This window comes from Hakea prostrata, chromosome 4, assembly GCF_041222555.1.
Source record: "Hakea prostrata isolate BN-2017 chromosome 4, UWA_Hpros_2, whole genome shotgun sequence".
Classification (NCBI taxonomy): domain Eukaryota; kingdom Viridiplantae; phylum Streptophyta; class Magnoliopsida; order Proteales; family Proteaceae; genus Hakea; species Hakea prostrata.
In genome coordinates, this window is record NC_142603.1 from 54,653,204 (window position 1) to 54,680,497 (window position 27,294).

General features: G+C 37.1%; 2 protein-coding genes across 7 annotated transcripts; one reads left to right on the forward strand and one right to left on the reverse strand.

Annotated features, from left to right (window-relative positions):
• Positions 1 to 1,913: 1,913 nt before the first annotated feature.
• On the forward strand, positions 1,914 to 21,953 carry LOC149019701 (kinesin-like protein KIN-13A). 6 transcript variants are annotated; one of them, XM_089153670.1, is made up of 15 exons: positions 1,914 to 2,156; positions 2,234 to 2,275; positions 2,354 to 2,478; positions 2,638 to 2,906; positions 3,378 to 3,599; positions 16,591 to 16,773; positions 17,522 to 17,626; positions 17,710 to 17,787; positions 17,864 to 17,945; positions 18,368 to 18,530; positions 18,704 to 19,033; positions 19,589 to 19,807; positions 19,967 to 20,567; positions 20,684 to 20,749; positions 21,046 to 21,952. In XM_089153670.1, exons 4-15 carry the CDS (start codon positions 2,691 to 2,693, stop codon positions 21,226 to 21,228), a joined length of 2,448 nt encoding a protein of 815 aa, XP_089009796.1. In that variant the 5' UTR covers positions 1,914 to 2,156; positions 2,234 to 2,275; positions 2,354 to 2,478; positions 2,638 to 2,690; the 3' UTR covers positions 21,229 to 21,952. The 6 variants fall into 6 exon arrangements, with proteins under 6 accessions (XP_089009796.1, XP_089009797.1, XP_089009798.1 ...); XM_089153671.1 differs by having other exon boundaries at positions 2,384 to 2,478; XM_089153672.1 differs by having other exon boundaries at positions 2,406 to 2,478.
• Positions 21,954 to 23,363: 1,410 nt separating this feature from the next.
• LOC149019702 (nucleolar-like protein) lies at positions 23,364 to 26,977 on the reverse strand. The gene is made up of 3 exons (XM_089153673.1): positions 26,601 to 26,977; positions 25,713 to 25,834; positions 23,364 to 25,604 (listed from the first exon to the last, which is right to left on the reverse strand). The coding sequence occupies exons 1-3, from the start codon at positions 26,938 to 26,940 to the stop codon at positions 25,488 to 25,490; spliced, it is 579 nt and encodes a 192-aa protein (XP_089009799.1). The 5' UTR covers positions 26,941 to 26,977; the 3' UTR covers positions 23,364 to 25,487.
• Positions 26,978 to 27,294: the final 317 nt, after the last annotated feature.

The following is a 27,294-nucleotide window of genomic DNA, read 5'->3' on the forward strand; positions in this document are numbered from 1 at the left end:
CACCACAACAACTGAAATATATGTGAAAGCATCAAACAAGCAATCACTTTCGCCTTTCCAAGGTGGAGAGAGCTTATCTCCATCCCTACTTTGTCTAAAACTGTCTTTCACATGATTCTAACTATTATTCATAACTCATTTATGCAAATCATTATCATCGAGAATCAATTCTATTCTCAATTATGTCAAAAATTTTTGAATAGCTTTCATCCCTATAATCTACCTCCTCACAAATTGAGCTTTCCTAGAAAGTGGGATTTGAAACCTCTGCAACGCCCAAAGTAGCGGCCATTTATTGACAAACTACAAATGAGCGCCATGTGTCTCGTAATAAACCATAACTATCGGATAGTTTAATCACTCTATCTAGAATAATTACGCTGTTTTAAAATTGAATAGATTGTCTCTAAGAAAAATGTGGCGCTCATTTGTAATGGCCAATGGATAACCACTACTTTTGGCACCGTATAGGATTTAAATCCCAAAAACTATTCAATAATATATATTCAAGTATCTCTTAAAGGTTTGTTTGGTTACATGAATCTATAGATTTAAAATTTGTGGATTCACAAATGGGAGATTTATACTCGTTTGGTTGTGTGAATCCATAGATTCATAAAATCTAAGCATTTACATTTTTACACTAAAAACGTTAATCTTTAGATTTATAGGTATGAGGTGAAATCCCTTACTATAAAAAAGCTAAACATTTGTACCATGACCCTATAGATGTTTTTTCATGATGAATCTGCAGAGATTCACTCCAAAAATTTAGGCTAACCATACAATTAATTTTATGAATCAGGACTTCATAAATTTGATATCTCTAGATTGTTGAAATCTTCATACTCAAATAACCAAACATGCCCTAAGAAACTTTGTTATGTTTGAGAAAAACAAAGTAAATAAAAAACATGATAAAACGAAATTCCAGAGATTTGAAACCTCGGATTCATAAACGGAATTATCCCGTTGGTTGTAAAAATCTCAGATTCGTGAATTCATGATTCACCTTCACCGTGATCTTTTGGGTGGGGTGAAATCCGGATTTAAAGCTGCGTTTGCACATCATCTGTCGATTAAATAGTTTTTGGATGATTCGGATTCTTCCCAACCCACTTATTTTATAAATTATGCTCCTTTTTGGTCTATGATTTGAAATCTCGATATTTGAATCTTCGGGCTTGATTTCCCCGTGTTTGCGTTAAGGGTTTGTTTGGTTATATGAATATATGGATTTGAAATGAAATGGGATTTCAAATCTATGAATTCATGGTTCAAAATTTTAACTTTTCGGTTAGCCTCAAATCTATCAAAGTTTATAGAGTTTCGTTGGGTTACTTTGCATGAATCCATAAATTTCATTAATTTTATACTTATAGTGGAATCTATGGATTTCACCCAATACCCAATAATGGCTTAATTCATGTTTTTTAGGCAAAAAAAGTGAAATTCTAGATGTTTTACAATTAAATTAGATAAAAATTCTCCTATTCATGAATCTAGGGATTTGAAATCTCTGGATTTAGATAACTAAATAGGCCATTATATACCATGATAAGTTTATGCATTCGTCCCTTTTGGCCTTAACCCTTTTAAAAGGACCATCCATTTCATTGGTCTTAAAATGTAGAAAAAATTAAAGAAACAGTACAATCATTAAAAGTAGAAAAAATGGTATGAATATATATATTTTTTAAATATATGATTTTTTATGTATTGAAAATTGATATATTACATAATATATCATCGGACAAAATCCAACCAATTTAATTTTCTCACCAAGAAAAGAAAAATTCCACCTTAGTGTTATCATACGGACACAAGGGTCTATCGGTCTTTTGTAAAATACTTTTTTTTTTTTCGGTAAAGACATCCATTTTTTTCACTTTACTGTCTTTGAAGTTTGAAAAATCATAAATGAAAAGGAAAGGTCTTTGAAGTTTGAAGAAATGCATTTCACCGAAAAGGGAAGAAAAGAAAGAGGAAGTTTGAAGAAATATATCTTTCTGTAACCGAAAAAGAAGAAATATATCTTCCGAAGTTCCGATATACCAGTTATTCGTAAAAAATTATATGTATCAAAACGTAGCGAGCAATTGCAGAGCGCCAGAAAGAGAGAGACGCAGAGGGAAAGAAAGGATTTCAAAACTGGAGTAACGATTCCTTTAACTTCTCCTGGATCTATTTTGAAACTTCTTTTTGTATTTTGAAAGAACGAAGTGTTTTGCAGCGGATCTGCCTTGGATGAACATCTTGTTTTGGATATAATTTGGTGAGTTTTTCGTTTTCCCACCCGTTTTATTTTCGCCAATTAAAAGTAAAGTTAACGATTCTGTATCCACGATCTAAGGTTGGATTTTGAGTCATTTCGGTGGCTTAGATCGGATTTGCTTGGATTGTAGATGCAGTGACCTAGAATCTCCATTGGAGAGAGCAGTTTCATGTTTTGCTTGATCTTCGAATTCTCCCCTCCTGGTGAGTATGATTCTTCGAGATCAATAGATTTAGGGTTGGTATTGTCATTTATTCGATCTATTCTGTCGAAGTTTTTGTTTGTCTGGTGCATCTATTTTTCTCTTTTTCTTTTCGGCGGGCGTGCGTGGGTATGAAGATTTGGATATGTATTTCTCGCAGTTGGTGTTTACAAAGTGTGAAAATTGGCTCCGCAACGTCGTTCGCAGCGCCACATGGGCGGCCACATGCAACAGAGCAATGCCGCTGCTGCGGCGGCTGCTCTGTACGATCATCCTGGAGGGACGTCCCTGCACAACGCAGGCCCTGCAAGTGATGCTGGCGATGCGGTCATGGCGCGGTGGCTCCAATCCGCAGGATTGCAGCATCTAGCTTCTCCCGTGGCTTCAACTGGCATTGACCACCGTCTTATCCCAAACCTCCTTATGCAGGTATACCAATGCTGCGCCCTTATTGTATTTTTATATAGTTAGAATTAAATGAAGTTCCATCTTCACTGAACCTATTATGGTTCGAATAAGCGTTCTCTTTGTTATGGAGAAGGGTTGATTTTGACCACTTGTAGTATATATTGGTGTTAGAAGAATTCGAATTTGCACATTCCATTGTTATTTCATTTTATTCGCCTCTGAATCTAAGTATATCATTCACTATTACTTTGTGGAGGCAGTTTTGTTTTTCTGATTTAATTTTTGGCCGCAAGGTTGCTGCCTAAAACTTTCAAATGTGGGGAGTTGGAATTGGAATATATTTTGTTTGGAAATCTCTCTCCGCTTGGTCGTTATAATTTGTTTCCTGGTATTAATGAGTATGACTTGCTTTCTTTCCTTATTTTATTTGTACATCCTCTCTGATTGAAGTTAGTCAGATAATAATCAGCCAACTTTTTTATGCCTTTGAAGGGTTATGGAGCACAATCTGCTGAAGAAAAGCAAAAGCTCTTTAAATTGTTCCGAAACCTCAATTTGAATGGGGAGTTTGGGTCTGAACCATATAGTCCAACTGCTCAGACCTCAAGTGGGGCTACTACAACAGAAGGGTTCTACTCTCCTGAACTCAGAGGTGAATTTGGAGCCGGTCTTTTGGATCTTCATGCTATGGATGATACTGAGCTTCTTACTGAGGTATAGTGGTCAATGCCAACTTTTTATATAAGAGTTGTAATGCGTAAGCATGACAATTTAATTCCGATAGTATTCTCAAAATGGGCAAACCTCGTGCCGAAGGCTTCCGCATAAGTAGAGTTTTGGTGGAGGGGCATGTTTCCTATGTAGCCTTACCCAAACAAGTTTTGCTGAGAGGCTGTCTCGATGTCTTGACCTTAGGCTGCAACCGTGGTCCACCAACCATTGCATAGTATTCCCAACTCTCTATAAACATATAATTGAGTATTCCAAAAACAAATCTAGAAGTTACCTCTGGGTTTTGCTCACAACAATAGTCTGGGGTTGCATGCAAGAATTCAATTGAAGCTTAGGAATCTGTACTTGGGCTTGATCCTCCATATGGATTCTAGTATCTCTTTAGTGAGCATTTGTTAGCACTAAAGAAAAGGTTATGTAATCTTTTCTCCAGGTCTTTGGAACATGGGCATGTAGGTTTGCTTTAGTTCCACTCTGTTATCACCACACATGGTTGCTTGTAAAACCCTGAATAGAGCTGAGTCTGACAGGAATGCATCTAGATGAAAGTTTTTTCTTCTTCTCTCTCTCTCTTTTTTCTTTCTCTGTTGATCAAAGGCATCTTTTCTTTTAATGGTCCTTTTAGATGCTTAAATTCCTCTCATAACACTTGAAAAGTGAAACAAAAACAAAGAACTTCCTGTTATAAGTGTGTTAGACAATAATTTAGCACAATAGGTAGGAGAGAATCCTGTTTCATGAATGGTGACTCAAGTTTTCCCGTTAATAGCCTAGCTTATAGCTACCCTTGTATGTGTATTTCAGTATTTCTCTATCCATTGTTCGGTGCTTGTGTGAGGATTACAATTTTGTTCCTATATATGTTACTTGGAAGTGGACTTCCAACTAGGAGAAGTGATGTAGACAAGCAATGGCTTATTTTTGTGGAAATAAGCCTTGATGATGTAGCCTAGATTGAGGAGGTTAGCCTAAGGGCCAATAGAAGCATCTATCAATAATCAACTCAAATGGTTATGGTTGGATTTGTGTTCAACGTTACGGTGATGGTGAAAGGTTTGATGGATGGTTTGGAGAATAGGATGGTTAAATTTGTTTGTTGCTTCTAGTATTATTAGCTTTGGTGGGTTGGGATGGTTAGGCTTTTGAGGTGAGGTGTCTTAACCAGGGTTTTGGGTGTCGTATTTTGGTCCATATTTAGGTGTGTGTGGAATAATGTAAAGATTTATTTTGAAGTTTGTAAAAATTTGGTAGCTAGAATATAGAAGTATGTTTCTTGTATAGGTTGGGGTTCTAGGGAATTATGGTTGTTGTGGGGAAGGAAAAACATTTTGGCAAACCATGGCGATATTTTGCCGGTTTACTACTCATCGAACTGAAAGACCCCTCCAAAACAAGATTAACCAAATATTGCCAAAAAATCGCTGAACCAGCGAAATGTTGGCAAAAATCGCTGCCGAAACTTTTAAAGTTTTTGGTTTCTTCACAGTTCACATAATCCGAATTGTCTCTCTCTTCCGCTTTCGTTCTATTGTTTTATATAGTGGTGGGTTTTATTTTCTTTCATGTTGATCTTCTAGCACATACCAGATCTCAGTCAAAGACCTCGAGAACATGATCGTTTGATTAGTAGGGAAGACAAAGATATGAAATTGTTAGATGACCAAAGACTGAAGACCAAAAGAGATGACCATCTAATTAGTAGGGAAGACCAGAAGCACGAAATTAGCAGGGCAATAAGTGATGCCTGTGGTGATAAAGAAGCCGACAACATAAGTGATGCTTGTGGTGACAAGGAAGCAGGAAACGGCCATCTTTGCGGGAGAATAAGGTATGTTGCATCGCTGGTGCAGTACTTCTTTTGGACCTTCCCCAAGCGGCCTCTTTGATGCTGCTGCCTTCATGTCCTCCGGCCTCATCTAGTTCTTGTCCAACATCTCTTGAGTCATGTCCCATGGCTGCCCCATGACATGTCAGCAAAATGTCACCGACATTTCGGGGTTTTGCCAGTTTCACCAGCTAGCGAAACCCCTTTTGCCTGCAATTTTTTGCATCTTGGTTGTGGGAAGCTTGTTGGGATACAAAAAACATAGGTTGTACTTGGTAGTGTTGGATGGGGCTGTAACTTGGATTGATTAAGGGTTAGGTGTAAGGTGTATGTGATCCCAATTGTTCAAGGGTTGTGATTATTAGATTGAGTGGAATTACTTCGGAAACTAGGGTTTCTTGGTGAATTTGAAAATTCAAGAAGGGAGTTAACCTTGGATCTTGGATGGAGTTTGATATGTACTCATGATACATTGAAGGGATGCTATGCATAGGATGTTTATAAATTTCAATGGATTTTAGTGGTTAGTTTGGATTGGAGATAGGTTGAGATAGGTTATAGGAAGTAGTGTTTGGGAAATTAGAAGATTAACAAGAGAAACGGCAGAGTTTCGGATAAAAACTTATTGTTGTTGAAGAAATAACCTTATTCATCATTAAAATTGGGCTTCTTTCCTTTGGAATAAATCTAGGATTTTTATCATATACATGTATTTGGCCTTTGATTCTATGGGTTTACTTTGTAATTTTCCAATTTGATGGCCTAACAATAGGGATATAAAGTAGGAAAACATAATTTATTTCATTAGTTTAGTTGAAGTCCTATTTTTAAGTATTTTTTTCTCTTTTTTTTCTTAGTTAGATTAGGATATCTAATAGGATTGAGTTAGGTCTTTCCTTTCTAGTGTGGAGTTGATTCTTAAGTTCTTTATATGAGGTTGTAATCAAGGTATGAAATCTCGTCTGATTTTGCCGGTTCGGTACTTGGTGAAATCTCTTCGCCGAGATTTCACCGTTACATATATACAAAATGTCACTTGAAATGTTTTATATATATATATATATATATGAAACACGTCAGTCAATATGTAAAGTTTTAAAAATATAAAATAATGTTAATCTGACATTTCTTTGCAAAATATCAGTATAAAATTTGAAAAAATAACAAAGCACCTCAATTAGTCAATTCATGTATATGCAAGCAGGGTAGGAAAAATCGCCGAATTTCGGTGATTTTGCTACCCAACGAATCGAAATCCCCCCAAACCCGGATACGGCGGGATGTCGCCGATTTCTCGGCGATATCTCACTATTTATTGTTATTTATCACTTTTTTTTATATTTGTGACTAAGTTATATTTGGAATTTTAGCCACATACGTGGCTCTTGTTAAAACATGGAATTGTAAAAAAACACAAAAAACAAAAAACAAAATGTAAACATCAGTACATGATTTGACAAGTTAAATTGTTTTATTATTATTATTTTTTTAATTTTCTACTGACGTTTTGCAGCCTTGTAGGTACATGAATTGACTAGTTGAGTTGCTTTGTTATTTTTTCAAATTTTATACTGATGTTTTGCAAAGAAATGTCAGATTGACATTATTTTGTATTTTTAAAACTTTACGTACTGACTGACGTGTTGCATATAGGTATATATATATATATATAATATAAAGTTTCAAATGACATTTTGTATATATGTACCGGCAAAATCAGGCGAGATTTCGTGCCTTGCTTTCAGGGTTGCAAAATGTTAGTAGAAAATAAAAAAAATAATAAAACGATTTAACTTGTCAAATCATTTGTTGATGTTTACGTTCTGTTTTTTTGTTTTTCTTACAATTCCGTGGTTTAACAAGAGCCACGTATGTGGCTTAAATTCCAAACATAACTCAGTCACAAATATAAATAACTATAAATAGCAAGAAATTGGCAATATCCCGCCGTATCGGGGTTCGGGGGGGGGATTTCGGTCCATTGGGAGCAAAATCACCAACTTTAGAAATTCGGCGATTTTTCCTACCCTGGTTGTAATAGAGGGCCAATATTAAAAACGAATTGATGATTTGAATAATGATTTTTATTTAATACCACCAGTGAGGTAAGATGGCATAGCATGGTTGTGTGACCATTAACCCCCCCCCCAACCTGGTGGAAAATAAAAACTTTAAAAGAAGTATCCGACTTTTCTCCTTGATCCTCAAAACCTGCAGAATTTCCAACATACTTAAGGCTTCTACAATAGAGATTGAAGAAATTGATTGAACAGATTGAGAAACATTGTCAATAATTCACATATCTGCATAATTCAAAATATAACTTTCACTTGTCAAATCATGGCACATCAATATATATATATATATATATATTTATCCACCCTAGTATCCACTATATATATATATATATATATATATAGGAAGAGTATATGCATAAAGAAATTAAAGAACAAAAGGAAAAGAATTTAAAGAAGTAATGAAAACTAAATGCATAAACAAGTTGAAAGAAAGAAATTTAGGCTGTAAGCCAACCATATGCAAATGATGCAAGAAAAATAAAAGAAAGGTGGCAGAGCCATCCATTTCATGCTTTGATGGTATCCACTCTCTCTATATATATGACGAGATGAAACCAACCTATTCCAAGAGAAGCACTTCTCTAAGGTCTGTTATCTCTAAAAAAACCTACTCCAAAGCAACTCCTTTACTCATTTGAGAGCACTCTCATTTATAGAGGAGGGAAAGACTTTGTTGATGAAAGATATTCGTTGCTAATAGCCTTATTATATACCAGATCCTTCGTGCATTGCAGGCCTCCATCTATCTTCTATGAATCATGAAGCACTTCATGATCGTAGAAATCAATGGTGAAGAGTTAAGCAGTATAAATCCTAAATCGGTACCGTGTTTGGCTAAGTAGTCGTCGGAATCGGATGAAGTCAGAAACTAGATCTTGATAGTTATCATGATCTAAACTGGACCATTCAGTTCTTGCAAGGATTTGCTAGATATCCTGGAAGGTCTCTTCAATACGGTTTTCATAGAAGCGAACCGTTTTGCAAAGAAGTCTGATGGCTAACATTCCTCAAGGATGGGGGTATTTGGATATTGTTAGACACCCATGGTATGGGAGGGGATTTATTGGTATGGTTGGGTAGTATCGAAAGGTGGAGTATTGGTAGACTTGCAACCCTGTAAGAATTCGCGGGTTAGGAAGTCAGGAATGGAATTGGATTCACCTTTGATATGCTCAATGTCAAAATCAAAACTAGACAATAATGCTTGCCAACGAGCAAAAATCTGTTTTGAATGTCTTTTTTCAATACCTATTTTGCAGCGTTGCAATCAACACGTACTAAAAATTTATAATTAAGTAAATCTGATTCAAAATTTTGAAATGGATAAAATTTCTTTTTTGATAGTACTGTAATTTTTCTGGGCCGCATTCTAGACTCCAGAGGTGTATTGGACAAGTACTTCTTTCCCTTGATCAATTTGTTTGAGGCTGCCTCCATAACCGAGCTCAGAAGCATCGGTGTCAACAATTTTGGGAAGGTTAGGATTGGCAAGGCTAAGACATGGTATAGTCTTGACAAGGTGTTTGATTGTTTGGATAGCCTTGGTGTGGTACAATGACCACAGTGGGGGATTTTTCTTGAGCTGAGAATAAAGCAGCTCACAATGGGATCCAATTTGTGGGATGAAATCCTTGACATAGTTTAGGGCTCCTAAGAACCTTTGCAATTGGGTTTTGTCAAGGATAAGATCAGGGAATTTTTCGGCAAAGGCTAGAGACCTATCAATGGGGACAATGGTTCCCTGGTGAATGTTGTGGCCTAAAAATCGGATTTTGGTTTGGAATAGTTCCATTTTCCTTAGAGAAATGACTTATCCATTATTTTTCATGATTTAGCGAAACACAGTCTATGTGTGAGATCTCTTTAAATGACCTCCTTGTGTATAGCAGCCTCGTATCTTCCATCATAAAGCGCGTATTAGGCAATGGAATTTGTGTAAATGTTTGATATGTTCTTCAATGGATTTGGAATACATGAGGACACCATCGATGTAGACCAAAGTGAAGTGTCGGTAAGGGTTGAGGATGTTGTTCATAATATTTTGAAATTCACTTGGGGCATTTTTGAGGCCACAGGGCTTTACCTTCCATTCGTAATGACCAAAGGGAACAATAAAAGCGGTTTTCTACAGATCCTGTTCGTGAACTTGGATTTGCCAAATTCTAGACTTCATAGCAAACTCGGAGAAGATAGTTGCTTGATGTATTTTTTGAAGGAGATTCCTTTTGTTTGGAATAGGGTACCGAATCCATTCGAGTACCTTATTCAAAGGTTGATAATTGATAACAAGTTGAGGGGTACCTCTTTCCTATTCGGCCGGACCATTGACATAAAATGCTACACAACTCTAGGGAGATTTACTGGGGCAGATCAGTCTTTTACGTAATAAATCATCAATGTTAGTTATGCAAGCCTCTTGTAGTTCGTGAGTCATTTGAACAGCATGAGCCTTTGTTGGTATTTGAGTTTTAGAAAACCCTTTGATGCAAGGCAATTTGACAATGTATTGCTTTCAATGCCAAAAGGCATCAGGAAATTTTGAACAGAGTTCCTTCTCAAAGATATTTTTGAAATACTGGATTTGTCTTTGGATAAATTGTTCAGACAAACGTTCTTCAGTACATTTGTAGGTGATTTCACTTTGTAAAAATTAGAGCTGGTGTTCTTTGGCTTTGATAAGATTTATTTGGCTTATTTCACGAGCTTGAGATTCTCGTAAGAAAGCAAAGAAAATTTGTTTTCCTTGTATATTGGTTGAAATCTCTTCATTAGACATCGATGAAGGGTTTGATCATTTCTAGGAATGGTTGTCCTAGGATGACATTGGTGATGATATCTTTGACAAGGATAAAAACTTGTCGAAGACATATTTAATGTGGACATTTGACAATTTGTAATTGACTCCAAGACTTTGGTCATTGGCACTAGAAAGTCTGTGAGTGGTTTTTTCATAATATTGAGTAGGAACAAGTCCCTCTTTGATACAATTGGAGGTAGCACCAGTATCCACTAAGGTAATGGTTGAAAGTTTAAAAGATTTATTGATGATGAGATTAACTTTAACATGCTAGTGTTGGGAATGGATACCATTGATTAATTGGTCCGGATTAGGGACAAAAAGAAGAGGGTGTTGTTCAGTATTGGTGGAATTGTTAGGAAGTTGCTTTTTAAGGAGGACAAGCTCTTTTAAGCTGTTTAATTTTCTCTCTTGAGGTCATTAGTTGTTGTTTGCAATGTTTGATTTTTAAATCCTGGGTATGTATTGTATGATGAGAATTATGAGTAATAATGTCCTCATTTTGGATCATATTGATGGTATCGTTTAATGGCTTGGTATGCTTATTGTTTAAAGCCTTGGTATTGCTGTATTTATTGTAAGGTGTAAAGGGTTTGTGTTGTTTGCTATACTTATCTTTATACCTACAAAATTTATTTGTAATTTGATGGTAATGATGGGTTAATTGATGGGTATTGGTGTTATTGATATTGATTTCACGGACTAACTCAATGATGGACTCACCTGAATCAGACTCGGAATCAAACTCATCCTGAATCATTTCGATTCGGTTAGTGGTGTTGGAAGCAGACGCTTTTGCAGATTTTGCAAGAGTATCGAGAATGATGAGATTGCTTAAACGGGATTCAATTTTGTTAAGCATTTTAGATTTGCTTAATTGTTTTGCATTGATTTTGGGGATTTGATAAGGTTTAAACTTAGGAGTGTTTAAAGATTGTTTTGGTTCAGAAACAGATTCGGAAGTTTCTTTTGGTATTTGCTGAACAAGGTTTTCAACTCATGTTAATTGTTCACCTATTGTTTGGAGATTTGAGTTGTCAAAGTTTAGTTGTTCAATAGTTTTAAAACTTCCACCTTTAAGACCTTCTTTGTTCTTAAAAGGGGCAGCTAAAACATCTTCACCTTCATTGTTTAATTTGATTTGGTCCATTGGAGGATGGACAGAGGTTATTGTTTCTTTGGTTCGGTTGACGAGCCACTTTTTGAAAGGGTTTATTGTTTGATTTATTGTTCCATTGTTCCATGGATAATCTATCTGATGTTCCTCAGCATAAGAGGCAAACCAGACAAAGAATCTCATGTTAATTTTGTGTTGTTCCATATTATGATACCAAGCATCACGAATTTGGATTTTTTCAAGAAGATTAAATTTATTGTTAAACCAATCTTTCCTAAGGGCATTCAGGGCTGTTAAAGTCTTGCCGTACCCTTATTGATCGAAAAAGGTCGATCGGACATAATCATCATTAATGATGAATTCCTTGGGGGAACTTCCATAGCCGAAGGAGTCAGTGACTCGGGATCAGCTTGACTTTCCTCCGATTGTTCAGATTGTTCTTCCCTGGTGTAAACACCATGGGCAATTTGGTTATTGGTAACTAACTTGCTAAGCCTGATTGTTGATTCTGACAATAGACTACTAGAGTTAGAGGGAATGCTTGAGCAAGAAGCTCTGGATGGTTGGTATTTGATTGACTATGAGGATTCACCTCGTAGTCTTCCGGAGAGGTTCATCCGGTCGAAGGACATTGTTACCAGTCCAGATTGGTCCTAGGTTAATAATGCAATGATAGAGGCAGGTCTGACCTGAGGTTGCACAGCCTGAAAAGTCCATTGTGTAGGAAAACTAACCTCTTCCCAATGAACGTACTTGGGTTGTATTGTTCTTGATTGACAATCAAAGCCTTCAAAGAACAATGTTCATCCTCTGGTGGATTTTTAGGGCCTTAGGGGCTATAGATTTCATAACTTTGTATTGAATTCTGTAAACTAAGGATATTGGTATGGATCCCGACTTCATGTCATAACAATTGGTTTGGAGGTTAACGACCAAAGAATCCAAAATGTTTTTGTTATCAAGGGATATTGTCAAATTTGGGAAATGGTTAAAGAAGATTGGTCCACGATAAAGACTTGTCTCGATCGCTTCTAAAGAGGAATCCTGAAATTGGGTAAGCCTTTGGTCTCTAAGGGCCAAAATAAGGGAAGTGTTTAATCATTCTCGGTGGAGAGGTTTAATTGCCATTTGGACACACACCCAAAATGGATGTAATTGTATTGTTGTTTAAGGTTGAGTATTGTTTGTTTTTGTAGAAGAGGAATTTCTTCCAATTTAGAAGACACATGAATTGTTTGTTTAACGGTCTTAATGCCTAAAACCAAAGATTGATTGTTGATAAATTTCTTTTTTGGGAATTTTTGGCATACTCCATTTTGCCAAAGATTGGTCAAAGTCATTGTTTAATTCTTCTTGGTTTAGGATGTTGGTAGCCATATTGGTCTCTTGCTGGCTCGCAGTTCTTGAAGACATGCTTCGGGAATACACACTCATTGTTTTACAAACTCTCTCTCTCCCTCCTTCCCTCTTAAAAGAAAGGGGTCCACTTAAAGAAGTCTTCACCCGTCACTAAGACCTAGCACAAAAGAGGATTTACACACCTTCTGCCTCACCTCTAGGAATCATACCATAACGGTCTTTTTTACTCCTCGGATACCCTAGCCAAACTATTAGGAAGAAAATTAAAAAAAGAAAACAAAAGTATGGATTTCAAAAGCATATAAACAAAAGCAGTAAGTTACCAGGCGGCAAAGCCAGCCATCAATATACCAAAACTAAAAATAAAGAAACAAAATATGAACAAAGTTTTGTAGAAAGAAAATATGCATAAAGAAATCAAAGAACAAAAGGAAAAGAATTTAAAGAAGTAATGCAAATTAAATGCATAAACGAGTTGAAAGAAAGAAATTTAGGCGGCAAGCCAACCATATGCAAATGATGCAAGGCAGTTGAGCCGACCATTTCATGCATTGATGAAATGATGGGGTTACAAGGAGAAGCGTAACCGGAGCATTGGTAGGGGTAGCCGGACTTACGGCTGAAAGCTTGGGTTACACCAGAATTGTTGTAATGATACACCACGCCTTCATGGCTCTGATACCAGGGTGGATATAGGATCTTTCGTGGTGTTAATGATGTTACACATTGTTGCAAGCCATAGACGACGTTATAAACATCGAAGAAGATGATACAGAGACGAGATTATAGAGAGAGACTAAAACTAGGACTTAAATTAGAACTAGAATTACTGTTTATGTGAAAAGTAATTTTAAGAATTACAACTCCAAAGAGACTTAAATAAGACAAAATATATAGGCTAATTAAAATTTTAAAATAACCTAACTGTTAGAACAAATACCACGAAATAGCGAATCAAAAAAGAAACAAAAACGAAAAAACACATAGAGATTTAATGTGGTTCACACATTGATGTGGTATGCTACGTCCACGGGCAAAGAAGAAGAGTTTTCCACTATGTAAAAGAAGATTAGAAGGAGATCTCTCAACCAATCGCCAAGAACGGCATTACAAGAACTCTTATTCAAAACCCTAATTGAAAACCACAAATCTCTTAATAAGGTGGTAGATGAACATAAGATACACACATATATATATATATATATATATACATATATATATATATATATATATATATATATATATATATATATATATATATATATATATATATATAGACTCCAGTTGGGTAAACGGGTTGGGTTGTACCGTATCGTACCGTGAGGGTAGAGCCCCCGCACCCCTTCCATAGATCTAGATCAGTGGTGGGCTTCGGGCTTGGGCCTGCCCTCCGCTTCCACCACAAATCTCCACAAACGGGTCATTTGAGTCGCCCACCAAAATATGTTGGTGCAGGTCCATCTTCCAAACCGGGTACAAGAATTTGGGTCAAAACATAACACTAACCTATGCCATGGTTTTATGGTGCTAGTGTAGGGAGTTGATGCAATATCAATAGACTGGTTCAATTGGATTCAACCCTACCCCAGAAAGAACCAGTCTGGGTCTAGTTCAACAAGAGTTGGACTTAATTAAATAAAGTATTTCGGTTGTGATTCTAGCTATTTCAATTGTTTTATATTTCCTATGTAGGAATGAGTTAGATTTTGGTTTGAACTATATTTTTGAGTTTCATATATCAACTTCATGTTTTATTTCCTTTATATTCATGCTTGTTTCACCCAGCCGTGATTAGAATAATTGGGAGATTAATTAAGTGTTATTTGAGAATCAAATTGTGAGTTCTTTCCTCAGTCTGTACTTTTCCTTTCTTCTTCTTTCTGTTCTTTTAGTTCTACTTCTATCACAGCCCATCATTGAAGCCTATTCCTCAGGCCTGCATTAGAGTTTCCCTACACCATAGCTGCCCCTAATGGTGCTGGTCTCCCTACGCCTGAGGCTGATTTTAGAAGGCCACTGCGTCACTTGGGATGAATATATATGCATTGGGATTTTGTCTTGACTGAAAAATAAATGTAAGTATGGAGAATTTCATACTCAACTCATAAAGTTAGCCAATTACAAGGAAATGCATCCATTGAAGATCCTAGTGATACATATATCAACTCCAGGTTGTTTCCTAAGGAAAATAAAACATTTGTTGGTGTTGGGTCTGCATTAAGTGGAGATGGTCCTTGAAGTTATGGGGGAATCTAATGGATGAATTGATGTAGATCTGGGTTCTTGGATTTTAAAGACCAAGAGCTGAAACCACTTTGGACTTGAAATACCAAGGACACTAGTACTTGGAAGCTTTAAAACCTAGATGATAATCGTAAACTCTTAAAAGAGGAAACAGCAGTAGCTTCGTAAGCATATGGCACATGAACTAAAAGTTACTGTTCTTCCCATCTTATGGGGTATAAAGAGGGCCTAAGAGTCAAATACAACTCCTCATCTAATCAGGACTAGCAGATTCCTTACTCTAGGAAAAACAAAGCCAACCCATGTGTTGAGGTGTTTAAAAATTCCTAATATAGGCTAACATAAAACATAACAAGACTTTTCTATCCTTTAAATTGATCCAACTGAACCATGGTTCTATTAAACCCAAAAAGAGGATTGAAACAAAACCATGGAGGATTTTCACTCTCAACTCATGTACCCATGTTTAGGCTCATTTGGCTGATTAGAGTGGTAAGCCATGGAATGAAGATTCAATACCATAAGGAAAATAAACTTTGGTGCTGGATCTGCTTCAGAGATCCTGCTAGTTGAACTTCTTCAATATAAGGCTACTTCAGGTATTGCAAAATAATAAACAATGATGAAAAGAAATTTCAGCAATTAAGAACAGAATTTTCAGGAAGTTAGATCAGTAATAGAAAATAAAAACATGACATAAAACTAAAAGAGAGAAACAGACCTGGATTGAAGTTGATCGTGGTAGGAAGGATATCTCAACCAACAATACCACACACAAAAAACTCAGTGAAAGCTATTCCATGTCATTCAAGTATTTGAATAAGAATAAAACCTCCTAATTTTCTACCTATACTGAAAATAGGGACTGAATTTAAGTTACTTAGTGAAAGTTATTCCATGTCATTCAAGTATTTGAATAAGAATAAAACCTCCTATTTTCTACCTATACTGAAAATAGGGACTGAATTTAAGTTGGAAACTACTTCATAAAAGGAACTGAATAGACTTATGTATCTCTTCTCAACTCTTTTATTTAATATAGGGAGAAATCTTAATCGCTTCTCATATTATACTTGTTTGTTTCTGTAGTCTCACCTTAGTTGGGACAATTCCTACCCCCCAAGAAAAAGAGGGGAAAAAAATAGTTGGGACAAGGCTTCTAGTTGTTGTATATTTCTGTAGTCTCACCTTTTACTCTGGCTATTTTATATCTTTTTACCTTATAGTCTTGCTTTCTACCTCCTGCTATTCTATTTTTTTACCTCTATAACCCTACATTATTAATGTTTGCATATATATGACCTGGCATTAAGGACATGGGTCACCTCCTTGGTTTACTTGGCATTGTGTTAAATCTTAGTCGACAGTAGAATAAAGTTAATAGTTACAAATTTGTGCATTCTGCCTGTTTCAACTTCCACTTTTACCATTTTTTGGGTGCTCGTTTGCTTCATCCTCCCTGAGGATACCACTTCATGATTGTTTTACATATCTAATAGCATTTTTTGACATTTACCTTTTGTTGATAATCTTGTGTTTTATCCTGTTGCCAGCATGTTATGTCTGAACCTTTTGAGCCCTCTCCTTTCATGCCTGTTACAAAGGGATTTGAGGATGACTTTGATACAACTAGTAGCAGGCAACAAAGGGTGCAAACAGATGTCTCAAGTAGACTACCATCAAACGACAAAGAGGCTACCATAAAAGAGAACAATTTGGCCAAGATTAAAGTTGTGGTATGTTGGTTCATTTTGCAGTAGTTCACCACTACTTTTTTTTCTCATATTTTGGTCAAATTTATCACTATCTGATGACTTTATTCTTTGTTCCTCAGTTATTTAGTTGTTTTGAATTATTTTAAAACAGGGACCTTACTTTTCTTCTGTGATTAACGATGAACATATTGACTATTGAGGTTATGGTTTCATGCTATACTGCCCTCTTGTTTGTTTAGTGGCACATATTTCCAGGAATCTTAGTGCCTTCTTTATGTGACCATCAATGAATGATATTGTAATTTCTTTCAAGATATTCTGTATCTTGTATTCCCATTCTATCTAGCTCTAAGTACTATCTTGCAACTCATGGAGACTATTGGTGGTCTGTTATTCATATGCTACACCTACAAACTGCTTTGTTGGAAAAAAACTTCTAAATATGGCACTTTTCTCACCACATGGGAAGAATGTTAGTTGGCTGGGATTTTCTTTTTGTCCCAGTTTTCTGTATGAAGTTTTCCTGATTAGTCGTAATCTACATTGGCATAATTAGTTTTTTACATAATAGATAGGAAGGGGAGACCATTTCTCATAGAGAGAGGGTGCATATCCTCCAATTATATTCAGGCCTTAATGTCTTTGGCTGTGTGTTTACCATTTTGGGTTTGACTTGCATTATAGATACATGATTCACAGACATTTCAGGCATTTCAGACATTCTCTATAATTAATTATTTTCATAGTCATTTTTTAATATATGTACCAGGTGCGGAAAAGACCTTTAAACAAGAAGGAACAGTCTAGGAAGGAAGATGATATTGTAACAGTCTATGATAATGCATTCTTAACTGTTCATGAGACAAAGCTGAAGGTTTGAATATTTTTCAGTTCCCTATCTCCATTGTTGGGCCTTGCTCAATGTAAAGAAACTAATTATTTTCCCTGTTGTGGAAGGTGGACTTGACCGCATATGTGGAGAAGCATGAATTTTGTTTTGATGCTGTTCTAAATGAACATGTTAACAATGATGAGGTAACAGTCCTATTAGCAGAGTTAAGAGTTCTTTACTTGAATATACCTTTAGTAACTCTATGCACTTCATGGGCAGGTGTACCGTGCGACTGTAGAGCCAATTATTCCCACCATATTCCAAAGGACAAAAGCAACATGCTTTGCATATGGACAGACAGGTTTGTAAAGATTCAGGCATTCTTCTCAGCATCGCTCTTTTGGAGTCTTCATGAGTGATGAGAATACCTAGATAATTGTTAAAAAATGCATTGGCCTGCTGGAACATCTCAGAAAATGCCTTTTTCCCCCAGCTGTTATATTGCTGAAGGAAATAAAAAATCGTGGATCCCGATCCATGCATTCTCCCTTTTTGGCCTTCTTCCCTGTTTGGCAAGTTGTTTTATTACATCAACATCTTCATATTCTTCTCAGTTTTAAATTGTTCTTCTGCTTATTCTTATCATAATTAATTATCTTATTTACGACTGTCAAATGAGTATTTTAATATATCGAAATCAGTAATGTGATCAGTTCCTTTTTCTTTTTCTTTTTCGGGGAGTTGGTGTTGATGACAATTCAAGTATCTCTATTTAATTTCCAGGTAGTGGCAAGACTTTTACCATGCAACCTCTGCCTCTGAGAGCAGTAGAAGACATGGTTAGATTGTTGCATCAACCAACATACCGTAACCAGAGATTTAAGTTGTGGCTTAGCTATTTTGAGATCTATGGTGGGAAACTCTTTGATCTGCTCAGTGATCGAAGGTCAAATTTTGCCTCTACTGTTGCTTTAGATGATTCCTTTTACAGCTTGGGGCTTTGAATGCTTGTGTCTGATAACAGCTACTGTATCTATCGAGTACTGACAGAATTAATTGTCGCTTTGCCTAGAAGTGGATAGAAATGAATATTTGATAGTTCTGAATGTCTTTGACCAGGAAACTCTGCATGAGAGAAGATGGCCGGCAACAAGTTTGCATAGTTGGACTGCAGGAATTTGAGGTCTCTGACGTACAAATAGTTAAGGAATACATTGAGAGAGGAAATTCAGCAAGAAGTACAGGATCTACTGGTGCAAATGAGGAATCTTCAAGATCACATGCTATTCTACAACTCGTCATTAAGAAGCACAGTGAGACAAATGGATCTAAGAGGCAGAACGATGCTAATGAGTCCAAGGGAGGGAAAGTTATTGGGAAGATTTCTTTTATTGATCTTGCTGGTAGTGAACGAGGTGCTGACACTACTGATAATGACAGACAAACAAGGTGATGTTTCTGTGTCTAATCTGTCCCTATAATAAGAATCAAGGTTCCTGTTTTTAGTTTCTTGCCCAAATGATTATATTAATGACATGTTGAGATGGTAATCACCATTTTTTATAGCATATTGAGATGGTTGCCACCATTTTTGTTGAGTACCCGTGTTTCACACTGTTTGTCGTGTCAGTTTCTTGTTCCTGTTATATAGGAATTATAACAATTAGCCTGTCTTCAACTTGATGACATGTAACCTTATACATTACCATAAAGATCATTAGGACAATCAACAAATGGCATGCTGGCAGATATGGTTAACAAGCTTGTGTATATTGCGAAATTGGATGATACTGCCAAGGTGTACAAGGACTATTAGTTCATTCAAGGAAACAATCATGAATATTTTATTGATGACCATTTGTTCATAAATTTTCAATCATACATGATCTCTTGTGAGGTTCTTAAGACACTAGATCCAACTAGATCCAACTTGCATTATCCACTGAAATGTTTGTATGAATATGTTCCCTTTATTTTCTCACTTGTTTGCTTTGCCCTTTTCAGGATAGAAGGGGCAGAAATTAACAAAAGCCTTTTGGCCCTCAAGGAGTGCATCCGTGCTCTTGACAATGATCAGATTCATATACCATTTCGTGGGAGTAAACTCACTGAGGTTCTTCGTGATTCCTTTGTTGGCAACTCGAGGACTGTTATGATCTCCTGCATTTCTCCAAATGCAGGTTCCTGTGAACACACACTCAATACATTGAGATATGCAGATAGGTATTATTGCTTTGTGTTATCTTACACTGTTTTAAAATACTCAGATATTGTGCACTTGGAGTTCTCTATTTATATCTTTTCTTTAATAGTCAAATACTGTGCAGCAGGAATTTTGTTTCAATTTCTTATATTCAATGCTGATGACTGTTGTGTAAACAGAGTTAAAAGTCTCTCCAAGAGTGGGAATGTTAAGAAGGATCAGGGTGCTGGTTCCTTACTGCCAGCAAGCAAGGAATCTTATTCGGCATCATCTTTGGCTGCTCCTGTCGAGCCAGAGGATGCTTATAGCCAAACTCAAGAAATGAAAATGGTGGATGCAGGTAAAAAGATTTTGGAGAGAGAGAATTTCTCTTACAATTCTGGTGCTGATTCGGAGAAAGTATCTACAATACCATCAAATTATCCCTTAAGTGGGAGGGAGGAATCTGGGTTGGTGTCGAATTCCTTGGATAGAGACAGGCCTAACGGCAAGTCTACTTTTGGTGGTTCTACTCTCCAAAAACCTTATTCATCTGCCCAAAACCCAAATGACACACTCGAGGAGAAGGTGCAAAAGGTATCCCCACCTCGCAGAAAAGTTTTCAGAGAAGAAAAATTAGATAAACAGGGAAACTGGCAGAAAAAGGATGGTGGGGGTTCTGACTTGTCCTCGAGTTATAAGCCACAGCCTACATATGATTCTAACTTAAACAATATTGCTTCAAGACAGTATGAACCTGAACCACCCTGTCAGGATGGAGATATCAATGCAATACTTGAGGTAAGAAATTGATGCATGCTGTCTTTTGCTACATGCTTATTTCTCCACGTATTGATCTGGCATTGGAAATTAGTGTTTGCAATAACTTTTGGAACTCCCTTGTTTTCTTGATACAGGAAGAAGACGCTCTAATTGCTGCTCATCGAAAAGAAATTGAAGATACCATGGAGATTGTCCGTGAAGTAAGTGCAGAATTCTATCTCGATATGTTTGCTCTTCCACTGTGAAAATGTTCTCATCTCTGGTGTTGACTGCTAATATTTTTACTAACTTCATTTGTTGGAAATACGTTAGCTTCTTTAGTTTGATTCTTCTTCTTTTTTAACGTCTTAATGTATGATAGCATTATTGTTAGGAGGAATTGTTGGCTTGGTTCCTTGTAGTTCCCATCTTTGGAACTGAAGCTTCAGGATGTTTTTTTAGTACTCCTACTTCCATTGTCGTTTGGACCTAATGTGTGGTGTTTGTTGCCAATCAGGAGATGAAACTATTGGCAGAAGTGGATAAACCAGGAAGCCTGATAGACAACTATGTGACCCAGTTGAGCTTTGTACTGTCACGTAAGGCAGCAGGGTTGGTTAGCCTTCAAGCCCGCCTTGCAAGGTTTCAACATCGTCTAAAAGAGCAGGAAATACTAAGTCGGAGGAAGGTCCATCGTTAAGATGTTCACAGGCATCCGCCGACCAGTCCAAAACTTTCTTTGGCTCAACCTCAATGTTGGCACCATCCATTGCATGTAACCCCCAGTTTCTTTTATCTTGTTGCCTTGTACAAATCAATCAAATGTCTTCATATGCTCGATCATTCTGGAGATCTCCTTTCTCATTTTGGAACCAAGCCTTTCCACCAGCAGTTTATGTTCTATTGACGCAGTTTTCCAGGCAAGGAGCCATCATTAGAAAGGAGTCATGGACTGAGGGCCGGCATGTAGCTTTGGGTTCGTGCATAATATGCTCAGGTTTTGTTAGGGATGATTGTGTAATCGAAAATGTATTGATTCAGATGAAATTTACTGTCTCTTAATTGGTTTAGATGGCTTTCAGGACAATGGACAATGTAACTGGATAACGCAAGACAGGCAATCCTTCCAACTTAATTCAATTGGTAAACGAGGAATGTCTAGAATTTGCAGCAGCCTTGCAAGTGTACACGTATATATATTTGTATGAAAATAGGGTTTGTAATGCAGAAACGTTGAAATTGATACTATTTGATTCGTTTACTAATAATTCATTTGTTTGTGCTATAGACTTCTATTATTTTAGTATCGCATCTGGCTCTGGTATCTCTGTTCTTGTTTTCTTGTACTCGTTTTTGTACTTTCAACTTTAATCACTGTGTATTGGAGGCAGATCAGCCTCATCTGTTCGGACAAATTTTCTAGAAAACATCCAATTTCAGGGGCCTTCCGGAGCAGAGGGCTTCTTAAAATAGCTACTGAGAAGAGACCTTAGCATCCGATCAGAGGGCCAAACCATATAAGAAAAGCTGAGATTGGGTTACAATTCCCAGAAATGCTACGAATTTGAGAAGGGAAAGAATGAAACAGCAAATGTCTTCAACGCATCAATCATAGAGGTGACATTTCCATAATTTAAGGGGATAAAAAACGGTCATTTAGATCGCAATGTAGGTAAAATCAATGAGGATCCATGAGAACAGAACCAACCAGCAGTATTGAGATAAGAAGTTATGTTTTGCAGTTTATAAATTGAATTTAGTTGGAACAATTCGTTACAGTAAGAATGTATCCCATGGAGTCAAATAGTCCTGTTTTTTTTTTTTTTTGGGTGTGAAAACGCTATACCTGTTAAAGGCTATGATTGGAAAATCGTTTCCCATATCCCAACTATGCCCTCTATGTAGAACATATGATGGAGACATTATGGCATTTATTTTTTGCAAGTGATTTTTCAAAACATGCTTAAACTTGCGGGCCTTTAGGTATAAGAACAGAATTTTACCCAATCTTTTCTTCAAGTTTGCCTTCATTGGAGTTATGACATCCGATTACCCCCCCCCCCCTTAAAAAAAACAAGAAAAGAGTGATGACATGCAGTGGGATGAATTGGCTCTTTTAAATGTTAGCTCTTTTCATTTGATTATTTGGAAAGCACAAAACCAAGTTCTATTTCGACCATCTAACATACAACCTGCTCCTGTTTTACAAATTATTTTATTTAGGCAATCTGAGCTTGGGTACAACCACCAGAACAGCAAAGTTTCTTGCCCAGTGACTCCCAAGACTGCTATACTGATGACTCATGCACCAATACATCAAACATTCAAACTATGGTTTGTCTTTTCTTCACTCTCCAACCCCAAAGGGTAATACTATTTCTGATTCAGTGCTAATGGTTGAAGGTTTTCCCAAGGAGAAGACACTGGGTTAATGGGTATTTTTTTGGTCCACCATGGACAGCTTATACATAAGAAACAAGACATCAGTCATTTTGGATTGAATCCAGAAGCAGTTGTTGGACGTAACCCGAGATGGACTGTAGACTGCAAAGGAGTACAACTTATCACCACATCGGGTATGGACCAACTCCCGAAGGATACCTGACCTTCTACCCAGTACCCACTTCGAGCCATCAATTTTGGCTCACTACTTTTTGTTGCCTCTGTTACCTCTGCTTCTTTAGCTTTCAGATGCTTTGTCAAATAGTGTGATCACAAAGTTTGAATCTCTGTCCTGTTTGTGGTATCTAAAGTACCATGCATGTATGATGAAATGCCCTTTTTTTCTTGGTCTTTGCATATAAGATTATCATAAAGCAAAACCCAAGAAAGGAAGGAAAAAAAGGGGGGGGGGGGGGGAATCAACATAAAAGAACTTATCCTGTGATTTAGCAGCTATTTTGGCAAGGACATCAGCAGTGAAGTTAGCTTCACGAAGGATATGATAACACTGACATTCAAAAAAGGTGTCGGCAAGATGAAAAATATCATGTACAAGGGCAGTGACCTTCCAAGAAGAATGAGTCTGTGAAGTTAAAAATGATGCTAGAGCTGGATTATCCATTTCCAGGATGGTGTGAGAGTTGAAACTGTTGTGCACACTGAAGAGCCGTGCAAACAAGTGCTTCAGCATAAGAAGAGCCATCTACATTGATCTTCACCCATCCCACTTGGGAAGGTTCCCAATGAATCACACATTGTGTTGTTGGAGGTCTTGATGTTAGGGGTGGAGGAATAAACTCAAGCAATGTTTTCTGTATGTAATGATTAGCATCCTGTAGAGAGAATGGTTGGGAAATGGGAACTACCAATGCGGGAAGTATAGATGTTCCAAAGTGCCCAAAGAGAAATGAGAATTTGATAATGCTGATCATATGTTGTGTGCCTGAATAGACTTTGACCAACATTTGTATTAACTAAATGTCCATGGGTTTGAGTGATATTCCATCTTGGTAATCGCAGTTAATCCCCGATGCAAGTAGTGATAGGGCAATGAATGAAGAGATGTTTCACCAATGAAGAAGTAGATGCGCAGAATAGACAGCTATTTGGTATGTGACAACTTCACTCAGCAAAAAAATTTGCAATGGGCAATTTATCATGGAGGGCTTTCCAAAGGACATACAGAGTGCCCGAAGGAAATGAAAGATGCCAAAACTTTATCCAATTAAAGCCATTCATTGGTACATGGGTATGTATGGGAGTGATAGTGAGATTATAGGCCAAGATAACTATGAAAATCCCTGTAAATGTGAGTTTCCAAATGGACCTGTCTTCACGAGTGAAAAGGACTGGATATGCTAAGGATTTTGTGAGCGATATCCAAGGGCCACAAATTGAGTACTTTCTCACAATCCCATTCGGCAGATTATGGTTTATGAACTCAACAACACGAATAGAGGAATGACCAACTAGTAACATCCAAAATCCAAACATATCAAAATCACTTCTAAGATAGAAGGGCAAGGTTAAAGGCTTCAAGTTTTTTGAGATTGAGGCCTCGTTGTCTAACAGGCCGAGTCAACGTTTCCCAGGAGAGTGTATAAAATATATCAAAATCACTTCTTAGAAAATCCGAATGGTCAAGCTTAAAACATCACCCATCCAAGTGGCAGAACTTGGCCCATGATTGGACAACATCTCAGGTGATCTTATGAACACAAAGACTTTCCAATGCTCATTCCTAAACAAGATACAGCTATAAGAGAACCATCAAGGGTCGTCCATCACAAGGACAAGGACCTGACATACAGAACTACTATATATGTACCCGTCAAAGGGATTTCACTGAATTAAAGATATTCAACAATCTGCTTTGGGTGAAAGAGAGAGCTACTAAGGGATACATGAGAAGGGTATCTTCTTAACTCCCATTGCAGCTGTGGGAGTTAATCAAATGCCTAATTGAGAGCAGATGAATGTTATATATCACATTATGGGACTCTGGAAACATGAGTAATGCATCGAGCCTTTAGCAGGCAGCTTTGCAGAGTGTACTGCACTAGGTAGATGTTGTTTAACGAGGTAAGTGTAATAATACATGCACAAAAAAATAGTTAAACTAGAGATACTGTGTCTGTGACATATTGCTATCAACGTAACAGAGATGCAATAAAGGCAGCAACTTACAGTACTCATAATATATAATAGGCATAAATTTAAGCCTGTAGATCACAAGAGTGGTGAGTTGGTTTAGGCAAACTTCTACCTGATATTAATACAGCCATATAATCATCTAAAGTTTGGGTTAAAAGTACACAAAAAATATTATGCAATCAAGGAAACTAAAGTCAACAGTATACTATGCATGTTCAATCTGGGACCATGCAAAACCCTTGATAAGCCTTGCTTGAACTTGGAAGCTTGATTTACCACTAATCCGTGACATACATAAGTGCAGAAGAGAAATAAGAAATCCTTAAAGTTTTTGAAACCACTCAAAATACAAGTTAAGAGCGTTTAACGGGACAAAATCAAGGGGTTCTTATCCTGATTGATGTGATACCTTCTGCAAAGTTTCTCTAAAGTCGCAACTGAATGCTGCATTGAATTTAATTTTGTGTCCATGAACATACTCTGCCAAAGAGTGAAAAAAATGGTCATATAGGATTCAAATACATGAGAAAGAAGAAGCCCAACAAATTTACCAACTATCAAGAAAGAGAGAGGAAACAAAAGACTTACTTGGTAGTCATCTCCATATTTTTCAACCATTCGTCGGACATGAGCACGTTGCAAAGAAGTTAATGGTTGCAAAGGTGCACCTTTCCCATCTCTTCTCTTTTTTCCCAGTGCACATTTCAAATCTGCCCCCACACAAGCGAGGAGTGTATGTCAGGAATTATCAAACAGAAGCTAGCTTCAGTCTGGAATGCAAATTACACTAAAAAGGAGATTCAAAAGATCTCACCAAGTTTCTTACATTTAGAATTTGAAATTCAAGATCCTCAATCTTAAGAGTGAGTGAAGGTAGGGGAGAAAGTAAAAAAAACATAGAAATAAAAGACCCTATATGCATTTAAAAGAAAGAGAAGAATCTGATGGACAGAACAGAGACATTATCATCCGTCCGTATCCAGGTAACACTTATTTTAGATGGGGATCATCTCCACCCCTTTACCAGCTAATGAATTAGATTTTCTATATTACATAGAAAATGAGATTTAAACATGAAGTGCTAATTGAAGACGAATTTAACATGGATGACTGCCAAAAGAGCGTCCTAATAGGAAGTCAAAAACACTCAAAAACAGAAGCGGACATCCTTTAAACAATGGTAAAACCCTATTCATGATAAAGGCAAATAACCCGATGATGGCAACACTAGAAAATGGTTTTCAACCTCAAGACTCCTCCATGAAGTTATGAATGACATTTCCTCACAATTAGAGGAGCTAATTCAATCCTAAGCTTGATTTCTAGAAACAAGAATACCAGAAAAGCTAAGATACAGAAAGAGGGCTTAACGTTGTCTTTAAGAACCAGACGCATTCAATACATGTGATGTTATGAATTAAAAGTAAGAAGATAAATTAAAAATGACAACACGAGGGAAAGAGAAGATGAACTGACCATCTTCTTCCAAATCGCTACCAGAATCGATAGGGTCGAACTCAGGCACAGGAGCAGGAGTGGTCTCAGCAGCGGGAGGAGGGACTTGCAGAGAATCGCTTTCTACGATATGCGAAGTCCGAGATCGAACTCCAAGCATATTAGGGTTAGAAACGACACCGAAAGACTTGTAGTTGCGGAGAACACTCGCCTTATCATCCCAATCGGAGGAATCACCAAGGAGGGCACGAAGCTTCGGGGGCATATTGAAAGCTGGCTTGAAGACATTAGGGTTCTTCTTCGGCAATCCAACTCGTACCTTTGTCCTCGACTGCTTGTACTTCCGGCGAGAGCGACCCATCTTTTTCTCTTTCCCTCACGCTCAGTGTTCCGACTCTTTTGAGTCTTGACGTCTACATATGATACACAGAGGCAGGGTTTTATGAGTCAGGAATCGGCCGGTTCGAAACGGGGACAGTCTTGTTCGTCTTAGAATGGATCCTGATTTTCCTGTGGGCCCCCACTGTAGTTTGTGATTGTAAATCCGTCTGTGCTAACCCGACGGGGAGATGATCCGAATTCGTTCCTAATTGTTATTTTGGAATTGGACAAGCTAAATCACCTTATATTAATGTACTAGGAGTAGGGGTCGGGACATACGAGTTCAATTTCAGTGTTGTCAAGATTTCGATTTCGAATGTTGGCAGCATAGTGT

Coding starts and splice junctions, on each gene's coding strand:
- LOC149019702 (XM_089153673.1), bottom strand. CDS start 26,940: ATGGGTCGCTCTCGCCGGAAGTACAAGCAGTCGAGGACAAAGGTACGA. Junction 25,835..26,600: donor TAGCGATTTGGAAGAAGATG/GTCAGTTCATCT, acceptor GTGTGGGGGCAG/ATTTGAAATGTGCACTGGGA. Junction 25,605..25,712: donor AATATGGAGATGACTACCAA/GTAAGTCTTTTG, acceptor ACTCTTTGGCAG/AGTATGTTCATGGACACAAA.
- LOC149019701 (XM_089153669.1), top strand. CDS start 2,691: ATGGGCGGCCACATGCAACAGAGCAATGCCGCTGCTGCGGCGGCTGCT. Junction 2,907..3,377: donor TCCCAAACCTCCTTATGCAG/GTATACCAATGC, acceptor ATGCCTTTGAAG/GGTTATGGAGCACAATCTGC. Junction 16,774..17,521: donor TGGCCAAGATTAAAGTTGTG/GTATGTTGGTTC, acceptor TATATGTACCAG/GTGCGGAAAAGACCTTTAAA.